A 20,828-nucleotide genomic window follows, 5' to 3' on the forward strand; every position below is an offset into this window, starting at 1 on the left:
AAATGCTATACCCAGTAGTAAATAAATTAAAAATGCATGAAATTGTATCACATAAGCATACATCAAATGCAAAGACTCATGTAGCTCTTAATTACAACACTTAGTTTTATGTGAGATTTTTATTAGTTAATATGGAAATTCCCGGTTTGGGGGTGCTGTATTCTGTCCCAGTCGCTCCTCTTCCAGTCCAGCTCTCTGCTATGGCCCAGGAAGGCAGTGGAGGATGGCCCAAGTGCTTGGGCCCTGCACCAGCATGGGAGACCAGAAGGAAGCACCTGGCTCCTGGCTTCGGATCAGCGCAGCTCGCTGGCCATAGCGACCATTTGAGGGGTGAACCAACAGAAGGAAGACCTTTCTCTCTGTCTCTCTCTCTCACTGTCTAACTCTGCCTGTCAAAAAAATATGGAAATATGGAAAAAATTGTTGAAAACAAAGTTTCATTTGATCAAATATTACTATTTTTATTTTTGCTATCATTTGTGTGTTCCTAATTTGGAAAATATATCATCTTCAATTCATTTATAAAAAAAACTATTCATTCATTGTTATATTTCCCTTTATTTGAATTGATCCATAAACAATTTTGATGTTACATTTTAAGCCTGATTGTCTTAAACAAGAGAAGGTGAGAGAGCCTCTGATCTCTAAACTAGCAGAAAGCTGGGGGCACAATGTCTGCTCAGAACTAGGTACGAACATGTGTTGTCAATTTTAGTTGAAGTTCAAAAGGATAGAACTTGTTCTTAGCAACTGTTTAATATTTCTGCCATCACACCATTAGTCAAATGATGTACAGACTCCAAGAAGACCTTCCATTGACCACTGTTCCACCTGTAAAGTGGAATAAATTATATTGGATAATATTGATGTGTTATTTCTTCACTTTTAGAAATTAAAAAAAAAAATGCCATACAACTAAATTGTAACATTGAATGGCTAGAGAATGCCATGGACAGACCATTAAGGGAAGTTCTCATAATTAAAACACATTTATTGGTGAGAGTATCTACTTTGCACCTAAAGCTTAGCCATTGGTCTATGCCTTTCTGTCCCCTTCATACAAGATAAGGAAACATTGCTAGAAGACATCATACTTTAATAACAATGCTGAATTGTCATTGCTGTTTAATTCTCACTAAATGTGTTCTGTACTTGTCTCAACGTTTCTCCTTTCCATATCATAGTCATAATAGATAATATATATATATATTGTGTTTGGTTTACCATTAATGTACAGAAATCATTTGCTGAAATAATATTTTAATAACTATGACTACACAACTTTCTATTATGCATTAATGACTGAAACTTGATAAATTAGTTCAAAAATCTGTCCATCTAAATGTTTATAGCAACAACATCAGGAAGAATCCTATGAATGTATTAGGAAAAAAAATGCCAGAGAATTCTACTTTTACACGTTTAAAGAAACTGTTATTCTTTCATCACTGTCTGCTTATATCTTTGATGGACTAACCTCATTTGAATTATAAAACAATGCAGTGTTGCATATTTATTTCTGTTTATTCATTAGAAAGAGAGAGAGAGAGACCTTAAAGCCAGGAACCAGCAACTCAGTCCAGGTCTCCTACGTGGCTGGGACAGACCCAAACACTTGAGTCTGCACTGCCACTTCCCAGCATCTGTTTTGACAGGCTGCTTGACTCAGCAGTGCGCTGCAAGCATTGAACACATTTGCTTCAATATGGGACATGGGCATCCTGTCGACTTAACCGCTAAGCCAAACACTCACCGTGAGCACTCATGTATACATACAGTAGCTCTCACTAGGAGAAGAAATGTGATGCTGCATTACTTTAATAGCTATGTGAGCAATTCTTGTCTTACTGAAACATTTGTAGAAAGAAAAAGAAACATTCTAAATTTATGAGGCTACCATTGTCGATGTTACAGTATACAACTATTATTAGGAAGTAAAATCATGGTTCATTTATAATTTATGAGTAAAATTCAATAAAACTAGAATAATTTTGAATACAACTTAATATATAAAAATTCTGTATAATGGTCAAATTTAATTTATTCTAAGAATGCAAAGTTGGTTTAATATTTAATAATTCTAAAAATTAACATTAATATATAAAGTCTGAGTAAATGCAGAAATTTCATAAAAATTAATTTAAACACTTTTATTAGCACATCATTTGTAAATATATGTATGCCTGAAAAAGGTATGTAAATATCTCCAAAAAATCAAGTTACAAATAATATATGCAACATTGAAACATTAAAATAATTTTTTAAAATAGGAACAAGCAGTCTGCTGTCATTACTTCAATTCAGAATTGTACTGAAGATCTTGACCTCTTTCTGATTCTGATTCTGATATAGTAGTAGAATTCTGACTGCTAAGGTTAATGATTTTGATTTCATAAATTACATCTATGTATTAGAGTGTGTTTACATATGTTGAAAATAAGATGTAGCATTTTTGATGTAGATACTGTTGTTAATAGGTATTAACAGCATTTCTCTTGGAAATAAACTTCAATTTGATACTTCAATCATTTGTAAATATTTTTATCTTTAAATGAAAATATTTTAGTGTCTAACTCACATTTATTAGAAAATTTCAAAGAAAATACATTAAGACTATAGAAGATGTGACTGAAAAGTTGTGGCAAAATGGCCAGATTCTAGAATTTCTAGACGTTTTGAGTCACATGTATCTTATCATTAGCCAGAAATTCAACGATCAGGCCAGCGCCGCGGCTCACTAGGCTAATCCTCCGCCTTGCGGCGCTGGCACACCGGGTTCTAGTCCCGGTCGGGGCACCGGATTCTGTCCCAGTTGCCCCTCTTCCAGGCCAGCTCTCTGCTGTGGCCAGGGAGTGCAGTGGAGGATGGCCCAAGTCCTTGGGCCCTGCACCCCATGGGAGACCAGGAAAAGCACCTGGCTCCTGGCTCCTGCCATCGGATCAGCGTGGTGCGCCGGCCGCAGCGCGCTGGCCGCGGCGGCCATTGGAGGGTGAACCAACGGCTAAAGGAAGACCTTTCTCTCTGTCTTTCTCTCTCACTGTCCACTCTGCCTGTCAAAAAAAAAAAATTAAAAAAATTAAAAAAATAAAAAAAAAGTTCAACGATCAGTAATATCTCTTAGTCACAGTGGTAGCTGGGGAAATGAGCTGATTGTAACAGACTGATATTCTTCCATTTATTTTGCAATTGCAATAGATCACCATTTTATCTATACCTATAATTCAATTAAAGAACAAGAGCAAAACTCCACTGCAAACTTTGTTTTGCTTATTTTTGGTGAGTAGAACACTACCTTGATTTTATGGGTTCACCCAGGTGTGTTCCAGGGTCTCTGAGGCAGCGAATGTTACAAGTCCTGTCTAGAGGAAGCTGATCATATTATTTGTAAGTCAATATTCACATGCAAGAGCATGCAAACTTGAGTATAAATATAATGAAAAATGTGCACTCTGTCATTTTAGAAATAATTTTCTACTACATTTAATGCCTACTAGACTAGTTCTCATCACTATTGCCTATTTTTCCTGTTTATCATAATCAAAATCACAAGGAAAGCTCCAAGTAAAGGTACTACATTCCAAGGTAGAATATTTGTGATTTTTTTTTACTCTTTGTACATTTGATTTGCTGAATCTTTGAACTTAACACAAAGCACACACCCATTTTAACTGATGTGTTTACAAAACCTCAATTACAGAGTTAAGGGCAGCCTACTCTGATTTCTGAATGGTCATGGAACCATACTTAATTGGCTGACTGGCTTGATTTTTCAGCTACTTTTATTTCCTTTTCCTAACATTCTCCTAGACATGCTAATGAGAAATGAAATGGTCATAAGACTGGGAGCCAGAAGGAGAAGGATGATAAGCAAGGGCTCAGTAATACATAGTATGGTCACTGGCCAATAGTATTGAGAGTTGGCCATAGAAGGTAAAATATCTGTGACTACAGTTTAAGTGTGCATTGAATTTCAGTAACATACTCATATTAATTCTTTCCAAAATTGTATTAAGAAGTGAACGCATACTTATGGTGATATATAGAACACATTCATATGCAGGATTCCATTCATTTCATTCCAGGACAGATCTCTGGGGCCATTCTTTAAGCATCCCATTGTAGTTCAGTAGAGATAATCATTTCCATGGAAATGAAGAATCTTTCTTTTCTTCCTGAATATTGTCAAATCAGAATTAGTTAGCATTTTTGAAAAAAAAAAAAAAAAACAAGTTCTGGAAACTCAAAGTCTTGCCTAATGTTTTTAAATTAACTTCACATACGTCAAATGTTACCTAAAATATAAAGAAATCAATTCTTAACGGAAAATACATCAAGGCATCAATTGATTGTAACACTGATGAAAATTATATGAGAAATTTTATAGAATTTTAGTAGTTTTTTTCTCATTTCAGTAGAGAAGATATCCTTTTCTGGGACACATTCAAGTTACAAATGTAACCTAAGTAACTAAATGCAAATGTAGGGTATTAATTCATAATTCACAACTAATAAAATATGAGTTTTCACATAGGAAACTAAAAAGTAAAAAGAAGTTGTCTCTAGCACTAGAATGGCAGACTAACCCTCACAAAACAGGAAGCTGACATAAGGGAAAATAAGTGTGTATACATTTAGATATAGGTGAATCTTTGTTTTAAAGACCATTATTTTCTCAAGATCTTTCAACAATATTCAGTTAAGAATTCTGAAGTTGGAAGAGTGAGTTTTCTTCTTGTTGTAGCATGATGGGTCTATAACTAGCATAATGGTACAGCAACAATAAAGTAAGAGAATTATGGTGTGATAATACGTGAAGACTTTAAACACAGAGAAAGCAAGACTACCGCTCAGACCACCAGTTAATTGTATGATCTCAATGAGTTGCTTAATGCACAATGCTTTCAGATGAGAAATCAATAAAATGAGAATAATGCATAATAGCAAAGGATAAGGAGGTTGTGAATATTAAGTGATGTAACATATATCATGTACCCGAGGCAATGCTATGTAGTTCTAATTATGGAAAAAATTTGTTACTGTGAGAGTACTTCAAAAAGTTCATGAAAATGGAATTCTAAGATGAGTTTACATAGTTGACATATTATAAAGCCCACATCTACAACCTAAAGACACTGTTTTTCCTGAAAGAAAACACTGAAAATACAAAACAGCATTAGCCACAAAGGTGCTAAGCGGAGTCAATATCTAAAGCTTGAAATAGAATAAATATTCAACTGCAGGTAATGATTTAGTCAATTGCTGAATGTCAATTCTGTAGATTATTTGAATTAAATTATCCTGAAGATTGCAGCACTTGAGAATTGTTATAATGCAATGTTATGTGGTCTAAGTGAAAATATCCATATATTATGGTAAAAACTAGGAAAGTTAGTTAACCTCTGTGTATCAACTTCATCCTGAACAAAATGGAAAAGATGGAAATAATATTTAATAATATATAATAAATACACCAAAATTTGTACATTATAGGTACTATATAAAATACTTTATAAAAAGATTTAATGACATTTAAGGCTATATATTTCTCAAGTAGTTATTACAAAATGCTACCAATAGCAATTTTAATTTTAGTTGTATTTTTATTTTTAAGAAGCCACAGGTAGTCACTGACATCATACATGAGTGTTAATTGTTAAATTAACAAGTGTCGCTGTGCACTAACTCCCCAAGGAGGACCTCTGTCATTAAAGAGTTGTATTATGAGAGTTAACTATAAAACTAGTTCTCAGTTTGTGTGTGTGTGTGTTTGTGTGCAACTTGTTGAAATCTTTACTTGGTATAGAGTTGGTCTTCTGTGTACAGAGTTAATTGAAAATGAATCTTAGGCCGGTGCCATGGCTCAACAGGCTATTACTCCGCCTGCAGCGCTGGCACACCGGGTTCTAGTCCTGGTCGGGGCGCCGGATTCTGTCCCGGTTGCCCCTCTTCTAGGCCAGTCTCTGCTATGGCCCGGGAGTGCAGTGGAGGATGGCCCAAGTGCTTGGGCCCTGCACCTGCATGGGAGACCAGGAGGAAGCACCTGGCTCCTGCCTTCGGATCAGCGTGGTGCGCCAGCCGCGGCGGCCATTGGAGGGTGAACCAACGGCAAAAGGAAGACCTTTCTCTGTCTCTCTCTCACTGTCCACTCTGCCTGTCAAAAATAAAAAAAATTAAAAAAATTTAAAAAATGAATCTTAATGGAGAATCGGACTGGCAAGGGGAGAGGGAAGAGGAGGAAAGCTGGGAGTGTGGGTGGGAGGGCTGGTATGGTGGGAAGAATAAGTATATTCCTGAAGATGTACTTTTTAAAATTGCATTCCTTAAATAATAAGTTAAAAAATAAAAATAAAAAAAAATAAAATACACCCAAATTTAAAAAAATAAAAGAAACATGATCTGCTGATATTATAAATTTTCTCAGGGTACTAGTTCTTCCAGATTTGGTAACAGCTGAGTCTTTTTCTTTGGTAACCATCTATTCCCCCTCCTCTGTGCTTTCACAAGATATTAAAAATACCTCTTATTAAATCTCAGAAAAGTAGTATGGGTTCTATAATTTTTAGTGTGTTAACTAGATACAGCTAAAGGGATTGTAATTATTATCTCTAGTTATTTTGTACAATTACCATGTAGTATTCATGATGATAGTGATTTTGCTTAACTTGCTTCCAACTAACCAGCAGAAGCATATAGCTCTGTAAATGCTTAAAGAAAGAATAAGTAAATATTAAATTCCTCATTCTACCTTGGGCTTGAAGGCAGAATATGTGATTTTAAAGATTAGCTAGGATACAATTAGAAAAACGACAGGTACATATATTGTGTCCACCAAAAACATGCCAGATGCAGTTTCAATATGTATTATATAGGACATTTTGTTTTGACATGAAACCTTCTCCCATTCTTTTTGGAGTTTCATTTGTCTATAAACTTAAATTTTTAAACGTTTTAAATGACAACTTTGTAAAATTTGGAGGAAAGGAAAGTTTTTGTATAATTTTATTCATTAATTATACCAAATGCAGTGTATGTATTCATTCCAGGTTGTTTGTTAAATTGTATTGACGATTGTACATTTAATTTTTTGTTTATCATATATGTAGGTAAGCCAGTTATGATTGTCACAGAATACATGGAGAATGGTTCTTTGGATAGTTTCTTACGGGTAAGTAAAATATTTTATATATGTATATGTGTGTGTATTTATAAGGAATTATGCTTTCATGGAAAATTGAATTAAAAGATAATGTATACTTCCATGAAATTGTTGAAGTACCCTTATGTATGGATGAATTGTAGAAAATGTTTGAAGTGCCTACTAATTTTCTGCCAAGCATGTAAGCAATCTAAAGTAAAACAGAAATTTTCTCAGGCTAAGTGACAAGACGAAGTTGGTAAGATTGCACTTTTTAGACTTGCAGCAATGCACATGTTAGTGTTTTATATTTTTTAACTTTTATTTAATAAATATAAATTTCGAAATTACAACTTTTGGATTATAGCGGTTTTTACCCCCATAACCTCCCTCCAACCTGCAACCATCCCATCTCCCACTCCCTCACCCATCCCATTCTTCATCAAGATTCATTTTCAATTATCTTTATATACAGATCAACTTAGTTTATACTAAGTAAAGATTTCAACAGTTTGCACCCACACAGACAAACAAAGTATGAAGTACTGTTTGAGTACTAGTTATGCCATTAATTCACATAGTACAACACTTTAAGGACAGAGATCCTACATGATAAATAGATGCACAGTTACTCCCGTTGTTGATTTAACAATTGACACTCTTATTTATGATGTCAATAATCACCTGAGGCTCTTGTCATGAGCTGCCAAGGCTATGGAAGCCTTTTGAGTTCACAAACTCCAACCTTATTTAGACAAGGCCATACTCAAAGTGGAAGTTCTCTCCTCCCTTCAGAGAAAGGTACTGCCTTCTTTGATGGCCCGTTCTTTCTGCTGGGATCTCACTCACAGAGATCTTTCATTTAGGTCATTTTGTTTGCCATAGTGTCTTGGCTTTCCATGCCTGAGAAACTCTCATGGGCTTATTAGAAGATCCGTGTTTTATATTTTAAAAATAAATTTGTACTTTTTTTAGTATCTACTTTGTACTATCAAATTTCATATCTGTTGAAATAATAATGAAAGTAAAAAATTCTAAAGCAAGACATAAATAACCATGATGTAATACAGGTGTCTTTTCTTTGTTTAAAGTAACCTCAGTGTGCTACTAAATGGACTGTGTGCCTCTCACCAAGTGCTGTTGGCTCAGTGTATAAGCCTGTATATAATGCTACATTTTTATGTGTTCTCATTTTAGACATTACATTTTGTTGCTATGTATGTGTGTGTGTGTGTATGTGGAAGCATATATCACCAAATTTATACATATATATTTTTTCATCCTTTAAATTTAGAAGTTTTGTAATTTAATATTTGTCAACATGTTGTATTACAATGTTAGGTTTGAAGAAATTAAAAAAAAAAAATGGTAGAATTGAAGACACTTCCAATCACTAGCCAGAACAGGGGGCAAGAAAAGACACAGATCCTGTCCTCATGGTTGTGTTTAGTTCTATGTACATTGAAACTCATGATAGAAGAGAGAGAGGGGCTTGCGCTGTGGCATAGCAAGTTAAGCCACCATCTATGTTGCTGGCATCCATATGAGCATCACTTCGAGTACCAGCTGCCCTATTTCTGATCCCGCTCCCTGCTACTGCCCCTGGAGAGTGGTGGAAGATGGCTAAAGTACTTGAGTCTTTGCACCCACTTGGGAGAACTTGAAGAAGCTCTGGGCTTCTGACTGAATCTGCTTAGCTCCAGCCGTTGCGGCCATTTGGAGAATGAACCAACGGATGGAAGCGCTCTCTCTCTCTCTCTCTTTCTCTCTCTGTAACTCTGCTTTTCAAATAAACAAATATTTCTAAAAAAAAAAAAGAGAAAAATGAGTAATCACAGAACAAATTTCCAAATTTTCTCAGAATGAGAAACTGTATGTTTTATTATAATATTCACCAGCCATTAAAATTTAGAAGCAATTGTTTCAATAAACATATTCCAATAATAAACATCTTCCAGGTTATTTAAACAATTATGCTATAATACTTATTATATGCCTCTGAAAGTCTTGTTTGTATAGATGTAGTCAGACATGGATTTTTACGTAACTGCATCATCTCTACATTTTAAATCGTGTATTTCTATTTTAATCCAAGGAAATTTTAAACTTTTCAATCCAGTACTATATGCTTTTTCCTGCTATTACTTTTTGTTTTGTGACCTAGAACTCGGGGTTGGATATAAGCAAATATTGTTAGTTCACAATGAACTAATTACTTAGGATAATAATGAAAATGTTACCATATTTATTTGAAACAATTAATAAAATATCAAGACTAAGAAGGAAGACTGAAAATTCATCCAAATAATTATCAACATATAATAGCCACGAGATTCATTCATTCTGTTGCTCTTGAACTTAATTCTTTTCTGATCAGTTTCTCTCCTACAGAAAGAACAATCCCAGTTTTGATCCATAAGTCAAAGAAAATTATGATACTTCTTGCTACAAAGGATATGGCCACAATATTGTTTTATTTTAAGCTTGTATCTATCTATCTTGTTATTGAGTGCATAGAGCTAAAATGTATTCAGTCTTGTTACAAAATTCAGCATGGGAAGTTTTAAACAAAAAAGGTATGTCTTTCAGACATAGAAAACTGCTCTAACTGTATGTTTGAAATGTTCACAGAAACATGATGCCCAGTTTACAGTTATCCAGCTGGTGGGGATGCTGCGAGGGATAGCATCTGGCATGAAGTACCTCTCGGACATGGGCTATGTTCACCGAGATCTTGCCGCTCGGAACATCTTAATCAACAGCAACTTGGTCTGTAAGGTTTCTGATTTTGGACTTTCACGTGTTCTGGAAGATGACCCAGAAGCTGCTTATACAACGCGGGTGAGTAACTTCTCTTTTTGTTTTCTGAGTATTTCATGTGGACTTGTGAATAGCAATATTAAGCCACACTGCTGTGTCAACTGTTTTCCATAAAAGAAAAACTTACATCTTAAAATTGCTAATTATTCTGATAAAATAGCTGGTCACAGTTTAAAAGATGAGTAATCATTTTAATACTTAAATTTCAGACATTGGTTTAGTGCTTCCCCTCAGAAGCAGCAAAGTTCTCAGAGGCCAAAAAAATGATGGTATTTTTATATTTACTTAACTTTTTTCATCAAGGTTGAGTCATCTTTGGTAAGCAGATTGGATAAATTCTCAGCAGCACCATCAGAATTTAAAAATCAGTCCTTAGAGAAATCACACATTTGTATATGATAAAAATTTCAAAGCAGAATAGTAAAAGAAGAAAAGTCCATGATTTTGCCACCCAGAGAATATTTGTGACATCGTGAGTCAGTTTTTTTTCAGATTTTTCTTCATAGCTATATATATAAATACATATTTATTTATAAACATGTTCATGAATAGATTTTTAAAACAGAATTATTCATAATACTAATGCATTCTAATTTTCTGTTAGCAAAATAACTCAAATAGTTTTCATTGTACTAAATTAATTAGCTTTTACTTTTCTGTTTTTAAATTTTAATTTTAAGCATTCAATATACTTTGTAGATGTAATTCTAAGAACGTGATGATATTCCCTTTCTTCCTTCCTCCCTCTCTCTCCCTCATAGGACAATTTTACCCAGATACAGTAAATTTTAAAGTAATCACAGATCATTAAAACTGTAGCAGTATAATGATCTTAAACATTCAGTTCACAAAGATATAAAAAGAAGTATACAAAACTATATTTGTTGCAATAGTCATATACGCAGACATTTCTTTTTTCTGTGTTTTTGAAAATTTTGTGTTTTTAAAATTTTTGCTCCCACATATAAGAGAGAACATGAGATATTTATCTTTCTGGGTCTGCCTTATTACACCCAACATGATGTTCTCCAGTTGTGTCCTTTGCTGCAAATGGTAGAATTTCATTCTTTTTTATGATGAATAATATTCTAGGGTGTATATATTATATATGTATTTATATATGTTATATATGTATTTATATATTATATATATCTGCATATATAAAATCTCCATTTTCTTTACCCATTCATCTCACGATGGACACTTCGGTTGATTCCAAATTTTGGCTATTGTGAGCAGTGCTGCCCTGAACATGGTGGTGCAGTTATCTTTTTGATACATTGTGCTCAAGTCTTATGGGTATATATCCGATAGTGGGATTGCTGGATCACATGACAAGTCTACTTCTAGTTTTTTAAAAACTCTCCACACCGTTTCCACAGTGACTGCATTCATTCATGTTCGCACCAACAGTGTATAAATGTTTCCCTTTCTCCACATCCTTACCAGCATTCTTTACTCTATGTTTTGGATTTTAGCCATTTTGACAAGGGTGTGATGATATCTCATTTTGGTTTTGATTTGCATTTCTCTGATGGCTAGTGATCTTGAGCATGTTTTCATATATTTGTTGGCCATTTACATTTCTTCTTTTGAAAACTGTCTGTTGAAATCCTTTGCCCATTTCTCAACTAGATTAGGTTTGTTCTTGTTGTTGTTGTTGAGTTTTTATTGTTGTTGATCTATTTGGGATAGTAATTGTTTGTCAGATAGGTGGTTTGTGCATGTTTTTTTCCCATTTCTATTGGATGTGTTTTCACTCTATTGATTGCTTCCTTTACTCTGCAAAAGTTTCTGAGTTAGATATTGTTCCATTTATTTAATTTAGTTTTGGTTGCCTGTGCTTTGGGGTTCTTGTCCAAGAAGTTGTCCCCCGAACCAGTGTCTTGGAATGTTTTCCCTATGGTGTTTTTCTAGCAACGTCATAGTCTCAGGTCTTAAATTTATGTCTTTGATGCATCCTGAGTTGACTTTTGTATATGGTGAGAGGTATGGATCCAATTTCATTCTTCTACTTATATAAATCCAGTTTTGCCAATACCATTTGTGGAGGAGACTATTCTTACTCCACTATATGGTCTGAGAACTTTTGTCAAAAATCAGTTGGCTTTGTGTATATGGACTAATTTCCGAGCTCTCTATTCTGTTCTGTTTATGTATTGTTTTCATAACAGTACCATGCCATTTTAATTACTATAGCTTTGCAGTATGCATTGAAGTCTGGTATTTTGATGCCTCCAGATTGATTTTTCTTGTTCAGGATAACTTTGAGTATTCTGGGTGTTTTGTGATTCCATATGAATTTTAGAATTGCTTTTTCCAGTTCTGTAAAGAGTGATTGGTATTTTGATAGGCATTGCATTGAAACTATAAATTGCTTTAGATATTTTAGATATTTTCAGGGTATTGATTCTTCTGATCCTTGCACAAGGAATATCTTTCCATTTTTTGTTTTGATGATTTCTTTTACCAATGCTTGATAATTTTCATTGTAGAGATCTTTTACTTCTTTGGTTAAATTTATTCCTAAATATTTTATTTTTTTGGTGGCTATTGTGAATCGGATTTCATTCTTTATTTCTCTTTCTGTGAGTATCATTAACATATGAAAATCTGCTTTTTTGTATGTTTATTTTATAACCTGCAAGTTTACTCAATTGATTTATTAATTTTAACAGCCTTTTGGTGGAGTATTTAGGTTTCTCCTGACAAAACATCATGTCATCTGAAAACATGGATAATTTGACTTCTTCTTTTCCAATTTTGATGCCTCTTTTATTTCTTTCTCCTCTATAATTGCTCTTACTAAAACTTCAAATACTACATTGAATAAAACTGGCAAAAGTGGACGTCCTTGTCTTGTTCCAGATCTGAGGGGGAAATGCTTTCAGCTTTTCCCCACTCAGTATGAAATTGGCTGTTGATCATGTCATGTCTTTGATTTTGATATCAAAGTAATGCTGGCCTCATAAAAAGAGTTTGGCGGAATTCCATCCTGTTCAATATTTTAGGATAGTTTGAAGAGTATTGGAATTACTTCCTCTTTGAATGTTCTGTAGAATGCAGTAGTAAAGTCATCAGGCCCCAGACTTTTCCTTGGTGGAACACTTTTGATTACTGCTTCAATCCCATTGCTGGTTGTTGGTCTGTTTAGGTTATCTATATTTTCTTGAATGAACTTTGATAGGTTATATGAATCCAGGAATTTATATACTTCTTTGAGGTTTTCAGTTTATCAGTGTCAGCTGTGTCTGTAAGTGACACAGTGGTCTAGTCTGCTGTGTTTCATAAGGATAGAAGTGCAGCTTTGAGATGAATAAGGGTTTCCATGGGTGTGAACCTTTGGCCCACAGAGAGTTCAGTCTGTCTTCCTGGTGAATGTGATAGCCAGAGCCTTGTTCTTTGTGCTGAGAGAGATAGGAGTGGTTGCCTTCTTGCCCTTCTGGCAAACGTGAGTGATGCTGGGCCTTGTGGCACAAATTGCTGTGGCTCTAGGACTGTGTGATATGGATGACCCTTCCTCGGTGTTAGCCCTTAGCAGCTTAGGCTGATACCCCTGGTTGATTCGGAGTCCATGGGTGTAGCTTTGGGGCTATGGCCCCAGAAACCCCACTGTTGAAGCATTCACGGTGTCTGTCCTTTGCCCCACACATTTCCCTGAGTCTCACTACAAAGCTGGTGGGAGCAGAATAGAAGCAGGTTGTGGGACTTTTCCCTGCTGAGTATTGTGCTCTATAGGAGTGGAGGCGGGGAGGAAAGGAAAGCAATGCATGGCTTCCCTGCTCCAATCTTGGCTGTTGCTCAGCCCCAGTAGCTTTCCAGGCCGAAGCAAAAGTCAGTGGGTGATTGTGGAATTTCCTCCCAGCTAAAACTGAGTGGTGGGGCACGTGGTGATGTTTGCCTGCCTTGATGTGGTAAAATTGCAGCTCACTGCTGGCAACTGGCTGTGCCACATGGCTGGCTACAGCAGTATACCTCTCTTCTCTCCTTTTTTTCCCACAGACTCTCCTTCTTCTCCTCCTCCTCCTCCTCCTTCTTCTTCATGGAAATTTTCTGCCAGGCAGATCTCTGGGAACATAGTCCTTCCATTGTTCTTTTCATGTCCGAGAGCAACTTAAGTTAGTGTGACTTATACCCTTGGATCCATCTTTTACTTTTCATTTTTAGAAGTTTAATGTATTCAGGTTTCTAGTTGTACCATTTTATAAGCAGAGTAATTAGTGAGAAAACTATTATATATAATTTTAAAGTATTTCATACAAATGCGTAAATGATCCATGTTTGTCCATAATTGCATGAGTCTGAAGATTTTCAAATGCTACATTCATGAAAGTGTCTCTTCTATGTCAAAGAATGTGTTTCAGTTTCAAGCATGTTTCCACTGTACTCCAAGTTTAGTGAAGTGTGAAACTAAACATTTTAAATTTATTTATTTGGGAGGTAGGGAGAGAAAGAAAGAGAGATCTTCTCCCAGCTGATCCATTCCCCAAATATCTGCAACCTCTAGAGCTGGGCCCGGTTGCAGCCAGGAGCTTGCAGCTCAATCTCTGTCTCCCTCTTTGGTGGTTCGAACTCAACTATTTGAGTCAATATCTTTTGCTTCCCGGGGAGTGCATTAGTAAGAAACAGAAATTGGAAGCAGAACCAGCACTCAAATCAAGCACTCTGATATGGGATGCAGGCCACCCAAGTAGTGCCGTAACTTCTATACCAAGTGCCCATGCATGTTAGTGGCACACTGATGCACATTCTGTATCAGGTTTTTCTGTTGTGATTTCTTCAGGATAAATTTCTAGAACTAAAATCCTGGATGATAATGTGTGCAAGTATGTGAGAATTTTTTGTATTTGACTTACCCAGCTGTTTATGGTATAGTTCAACAATTTGCATTTTTAAGATTTATTTATTTATTTGAAAGGTAGAGTTACAGAGAGAGAGATGGAGAGACAGAGAGAAAGGTCTTCCATCTGCTGGTTCACTTCCCAAATAGCCACAACTGTCTGAGCTGGGCCGATCTGAGGCCAGGAGCTAGGAGCTAGGAGCTTCTTCTGGGTCTCCCAAGTGGGTGAAGGGGCCTAAGCACTTGAGCCATCTTCTACTGCTTTCCCAGACCATAAGCAGAGAGTTGGATCAAAACAGGAGCAGCTGGGACACAAACCAGTGCCCATATGGGATGCGGGCGCTGCAGGCGGAGCCTTAGCCTACTACTCCACAGTGCTGTACCCCATAATTTGCATTCTTCATGACTATGTAATAGTCTTATTTTGGGCAGAGCATATATTTCAAGACCCACAGCTGTAGCCTGAAATCATAGGCTGCATTGAACTCTATGTGTGGACCAAAAGATCACCAAAAATGGTTTAAAAGATAAGCTTATTTTGGGTGCAAAAACGTTTGGGAATCCATTCATATGAAGGTTATTAAAATGCATGAAAACACATATTATGGAAAGCTATGCATAGAAACTTTGAGGTTTTACTGTTAAGAACTTTCACCCTTTCACTTTTTAAATGAAGTACTTTATAACCTCTCTCTAGGCATAATCATATTGGCAGCATCATTACTCTAGTGCTTTGGGGCCATTACTAAACAAAATAACAATTACTTGAATAAAGAACCATAACACTAGATGACAAATCTGATAACCTAGATGAATATTTTGTGACTTACTTGTGTGTAGCACATATAGCATGGATGCAGACAAGAAAAGGAAGATCCCTATCCCAGCTTGGTCAGAGTGGGATGCCTGCCGATTTCATTGAGTCTCTTAGAATGGCATGTGATTTAAAATTTATGATTTTGTATTTTTAGAGTTGTCTGTTTAATATTTTTAGCTCTCAGTTCAGTTAACCATGAATCAATAACTGGAAAGTGAAACCATGAGTAAGGGGAGACCTCCATCTATGTGAGGGTTTCTTTCTCTATGTTCTCTCAGGCCAATGAATGGGCAGTCTTTAAAGACATTAGAGTCCTGCTATTTTCTTCCAGTCCAATTCTACAAGTTAACTACTGAACTTTTTAAAAAGGAGAGGCACAGACATTTGGCACAATTGTTAATATTAGCCACTTGCATTCCATATGACAGTGCCGGTGTTAGAGACCTGGTACTACTCCAGCCCCAGCTTCCTTCTAATGCAAGGCTCCGGAGGCAGAGGACAATGGTTCTTCTTATTGGATGTCTGCTTTGCGTATGGGAGATCCACACTGAGTGCCTAATTTCCAGTAGCAGCCTAACCCAGTCTAATCTCAGTGTCTGTCTCGCTGCCTTTCAAATAAATAAAAACAAGAATAAGAACAATAACTTTTTGTTAAAGATTTTTATTTATTTGAGAGGTAGAGTTACAGATAGTGAGAGGAAGAGACAGAGAGAAAGGTCTTCCTTCCGCTGGTTCACTCCCCAAATGGCCTCAACAGACGGAGCTGCGCCTATCCGAAGCCAGGAGCCAGGAGCCAGGAGCTTCTTTCGGTCTCCCACGTGGGTGCAAGGGCCCAAGGACTTGGGCCATCTTCCAGTGCTTTCCCAGGCCACAGCAGAGAGCTGGATTGGAAGAGGAGCAGCCGGGACTAGAACCTGAGCCCATATGGGATGCCAGTGCCACAGGCAGAGGATTAACCTACCTCGCCACGTTGCTAGCCCCAGAACAATAAATTTTTGACCTTGACAACACAATTACCAGCCACCAAGATGGTCATCAGGGAAACTATTTTGTTTCCAATGAAAAGGAAGTTATTATGTCAGATTGAGCTTCACCTGTAAGGAAAACCACAGTAATACAATCAGAGGTATGTACTCAGTATTCTAATATCCCTAGGATACTCCTAAATGCATTGGTTTAAATGATTAATTCTCTCTGTGGGTTTATTTACTACACATTTTTGTTCCTATTTTCAGTTATGCTGTGCAGTATATTGCAATTAATAAAACTAAGTATTCTTTAATATGCATCTTCATGAAAATTTTGTTCTTAGAACACAGTTCACTAGGGTAGCACAAGAGAAATATTTTTTATCTTGTCACAGTGCCTAACAACTAGATAGCTCTGAACATAGAAAAAAAATTGCAAAACCTTGAGAACCACTTTAATAGCACTGTTTTAGTGTTTCATCTCTGACTTCCTCAGAAGTTGGTCAGCCAGTATTCTACAGCAAAACACAATTTTCATTATGAAAACTGAACTTTAATTCAGTGAGAAAACATAGGCAACACATAACATATTTATTATCCAGAGGACTGTTACTTATTCTACTCCCTGATATTTTGCTTTCTGTAGATATACTTCATAACCTGATAGAATAAGAGCTTATAAACAGTCCATGAAAAATATTGTGCTTATTTACATTTTCCTTGAAATAGCAATCACATTATTAAAGAAGTACTTATAGTTTTGACAAAAGTACTTGATAAAAGGATTTTTATGAAATATTAAAGTCTGGTTACTCAATCGAACTCTGACCTATGGTAGATCCAATTACTGAATGAGAGCATCCTCATTCCCAACACTAGTCATGATTTCCAAAGCACTCAAGAAAGTAATTTCCTTGGCAGTGACTTGAAAGATTCTTGCATATCTATGCCATCTACTATCTTGAAAATACTTGGTTATCTTTTAGAGTTCCTCTTACACAGATGATGACTTTGTCATGACCCAAGCTTCCCGATGAACGCTCACTGACTTTACTGTAAGAAAGGTGCTGTCGTTTAGAATTCCTCTTTAGAATTTCTGAAACGAAAGGGCAACCGGCTCTTTGCATTTGTGTTTCAGCCTCAGTAGATTCTTTAAAACCACACTGACCAAATGGGGTCATTCACCACCAACAGGCAGATGTTTACAGTTCTCCAGTGTCCATTCCTGTATTTTTTTGGAACTCCTTCAACATAACTGTGGGGTTCCTGGCATTTTGCTGAGAAGATAGAATTTGCATCTCCATTTCTAGCATAATTTAGAAATTGTTGACTTACTCTTCCATAATAAGCCTTGTTTGGCATAATTTTATAATTTATTCTATAATAGGAGGTTTGATTATAAAGTGATTCGAATGCTAGTTTAGTTTAGTTTTTTTTTTTTTTTTTTTTAAACAAATGCACCAGAACAGCTAAATGAATTGACATTCTAAGTTGTCTTTTGGGGATGTGTCCTTACCACAAGGAACACTGTTAACACAAATTGGGAGGGAGGGGGTGGATAAATTTTTGGATTTACTTTAAAGCTATATTGTGACTAATAGCCTTAATCACAAAATTATTAAGCAAATAGAATTTGGGGAGATAGACTTGACTGTGATAAAATCTCTGGTTTCAATAAGTTTACAGTTTAATAAATAAGAAAACTAGGACATTACTTTATATATAGTAAAGTCTATTTGTTTCTCTAATAACAGGCATATTATCCAGTTTAGTTTTCTACCTTATTTATTTGGTTTAGTATCCTATAATTATATTTATTTCAAAAAAAAAAAAACACAACACGTTCACCATTTCAAACAATGTGCTGATGTTTTTGTTTTTTGTTGTTTATTTTTTAGATAAACTTACTCTGGCTTTAAAAATCAGTTATGTAGGCTGGCGCCGCGGCTCACTAGGCTAATCCTCCGCCTTGCGGCGCCAGCACCCCAGGTTCTAGTCCCGGTCGGGGCGCCAGATTCTGTCCCGGTTGCCCCTCTTCCAGGCCAGCTCTCTGCTGTGGCCCGGGAAGGCAGTGGAGGATGGCCCAAGTGCTTGGGCCCTGCACCCGCATGGGAGACCAGGAGAAGCATCTGGCTTCTGGCTTCAAGTCAGCACGGTGCACTGGCCACAGTGTCCACTGGGGAGTGAACCAACGGAAAAGGAAGCATTTCTCTCTATATCTCTCTCTCACTGTCCACTCTGTCAAAAAAAAAAAAAAAAAGAAAAGAAAAGAAATAGTCTTCAAAGCATAACTCCAGCTGCATACTGAAGGTTGCAAATTATCTTGAAAATCCCTAGATTTCATTTGAGATGGATATAATTGCACAATTTAGCTCTGCAAATGTAAATCATCAAAAATGTTTGTTGTTGAGTAAACAAATGAGCAACAAAAAAGATTTCTTTGTTTCCAATCATGTGAATTTCAGTGTATAATTATGACATGCTTTCCTGGTTATTTGCCCCTGGTCTGTTAACTGACTTCATTCTAACAGAATCATGGTAGTATTTGTAAGAACTCTTTGCCATTGAATAATTTTTCAATCATTTCCCTTATGAAATTTTATTTTACACTTGATCTTAGCCAAAAGGCTGAGAAGCGATGAAATTTTATTTTAAATAATCATAATTTTGTTTGTGTTCATGCATGTACCTGTGCACATGGACATTCTTATATTCACATGTTTAAGCAGATCATATCCCAAACTCCAACAAGATAATGTTTAATTTGCTATTTAATGCAGGATCAAGTTAGAGAAAATGTAGCTTTTAATTTATATGCTGTATAGTCTGTCAATATAATTCTCAGTCCTCCAAGTTCACTGTAGAAGCATAATTATTACAAAAACTGATTTGAGAAATTTGAGAAAACTGAATAATTTGTTCTTGGTTATATTTTCCATAATTAATTTTTCTTTCTATTTCTATTCTGAAATTGTATACTGAGTTTTTACCAACTGGATGTTGGAAAGTGGATCAGATAGCCCTGTTTTTTATCAGAAAGAAAAAAAAATTAACATAATTTATTTGCTTTTACAAATATATAACCTTGCAAAGTTGATGCAAATAGAAATATTCTAGTACAATGTTGTCTTATGTAACTTAATTTTCTGAATAAGGGGTCAGGAAAAGTACCTACAGTAAGTGGTTATTTACTCCTGTTCAGGATAACCCCACTCTAAGAACATAAATAAGAAAATATAAGCCTTTGTTCTGCAAGGTTAAATATTATAAGTATATAATACTGATATGTGGATGTGCATTTAGCCTTGGAGTTGAGATGCTGGAAAGAATGCCTACATTTCTTTGCTGAATGGCTCTGCCTCCTCATTCAAGATTCCTGTTAATGTGCACACTGGGAGGCAGAACTGATGGCTCAAGTAGTTGTGCCTCTGCCACCAGTGTGGTGATTCTGAATGAGTTACTGGCTCCTGGCTTTGTCTTGGCTCAGCCCTAGTCATTATGGGCTTTTGAGAGGTAAACCAGAGGTGGACCTTCTGTGTCTATCTCTGTGTTCCTGCCTCTCAATTAAAAAAATTTAAACAAAAGCAATTATATTATGTTAACAAGTGATATAAGTCATATGTTATTTACATATGGTTGGAAAAGTGATAAAATATCTAATCAGTAGGCCGGCACCACGGCTCAATAGGCTAATCCTCTGCCTGCGGCGCCGGCACACCAGGTTCTAGTCCCGGTTGGGGCGCCAGATTCTGTCCCGGATGCTCCTCTTCCAGTCCAGCTCTCTGCTGTGGCCAGGGAGTGCAGAGGAAGATGGCCTAAGTGCTTGGGCCCTGCACCCGCATGGGAGACCAGGAGGAAGCACCTGGCTCCTGGCTTCGGATCAGCGCAGTGCACCGGCCATAGCACGCCAGCTGCAGCGGCCTTTGGGGGGGTAACCAACGGAAAAAGAAGACGTTTCTCTCTGTCTCTCTCTCTTGCTGTCCACTCTGCCTGTCAAAAAAAAAAAATCTCTAATCAGTGACTGTTATATAGAAACAGTATTGTAAACTTTCAACCCAAAAAAGAATCAACCACAGATTTATTCTCCAAGCTCTTATGATTGAGATGAATATGCCTACCTATATGTATCTCCTCACACTTATCAATATGAATTATTCAAAATCAGAAATCTCTAGAATTAGTGAATTTAGTTATTAATGTGACATCAAAATTCAATTGTAAGTCTAATTCTTAGCTTTCAATTTTAGA

At 36.2% G+C, this 20,828-nt stretch overlaps 1 protein-coding gene across 2 annotated transcripts in view; it reads left to right on the forward strand.

Moving 5' to 3' along the window:
* EPHA3 (EPH receptor A3) overlaps positions 1-20,828 on the forward strand; it is a 394,767-nt gene that overhangs the window by 320,258 nt on the left and 53,681 nt on the right. For both annotated transcript variants that reach the window (XM_008267088.5, XM_002716757.6), the window contains exons 12-13: positions 7,104-7,165; positions 9,767-9,976. In XM_008267088.5, the coding sequence (XP_008265310.3) occupies positions 7,104-7,165; positions 9,767-9,976 (272 nt within the window). The remainder of the gene's footprint in view (positions 1-7,103; positions 7,166-9,766; positions 9,977-20,828) is intronic.

The sequence above is a fragment of the Oryctolagus cuniculus genome, chromosome 4, assembly GCF_051225735.1.
Source record: "Oryctolagus cuniculus isolate XC-2025 breed Fujian yellow rabbit chromosome 4, ASM5122573v1, whole genome shotgun sequence".
Lineage (NCBI taxonomy): Eukaryota > Metazoa > Chordata > Mammalia > Lagomorpha > Leporidae > Oryctolagus > Oryctolagus cuniculus.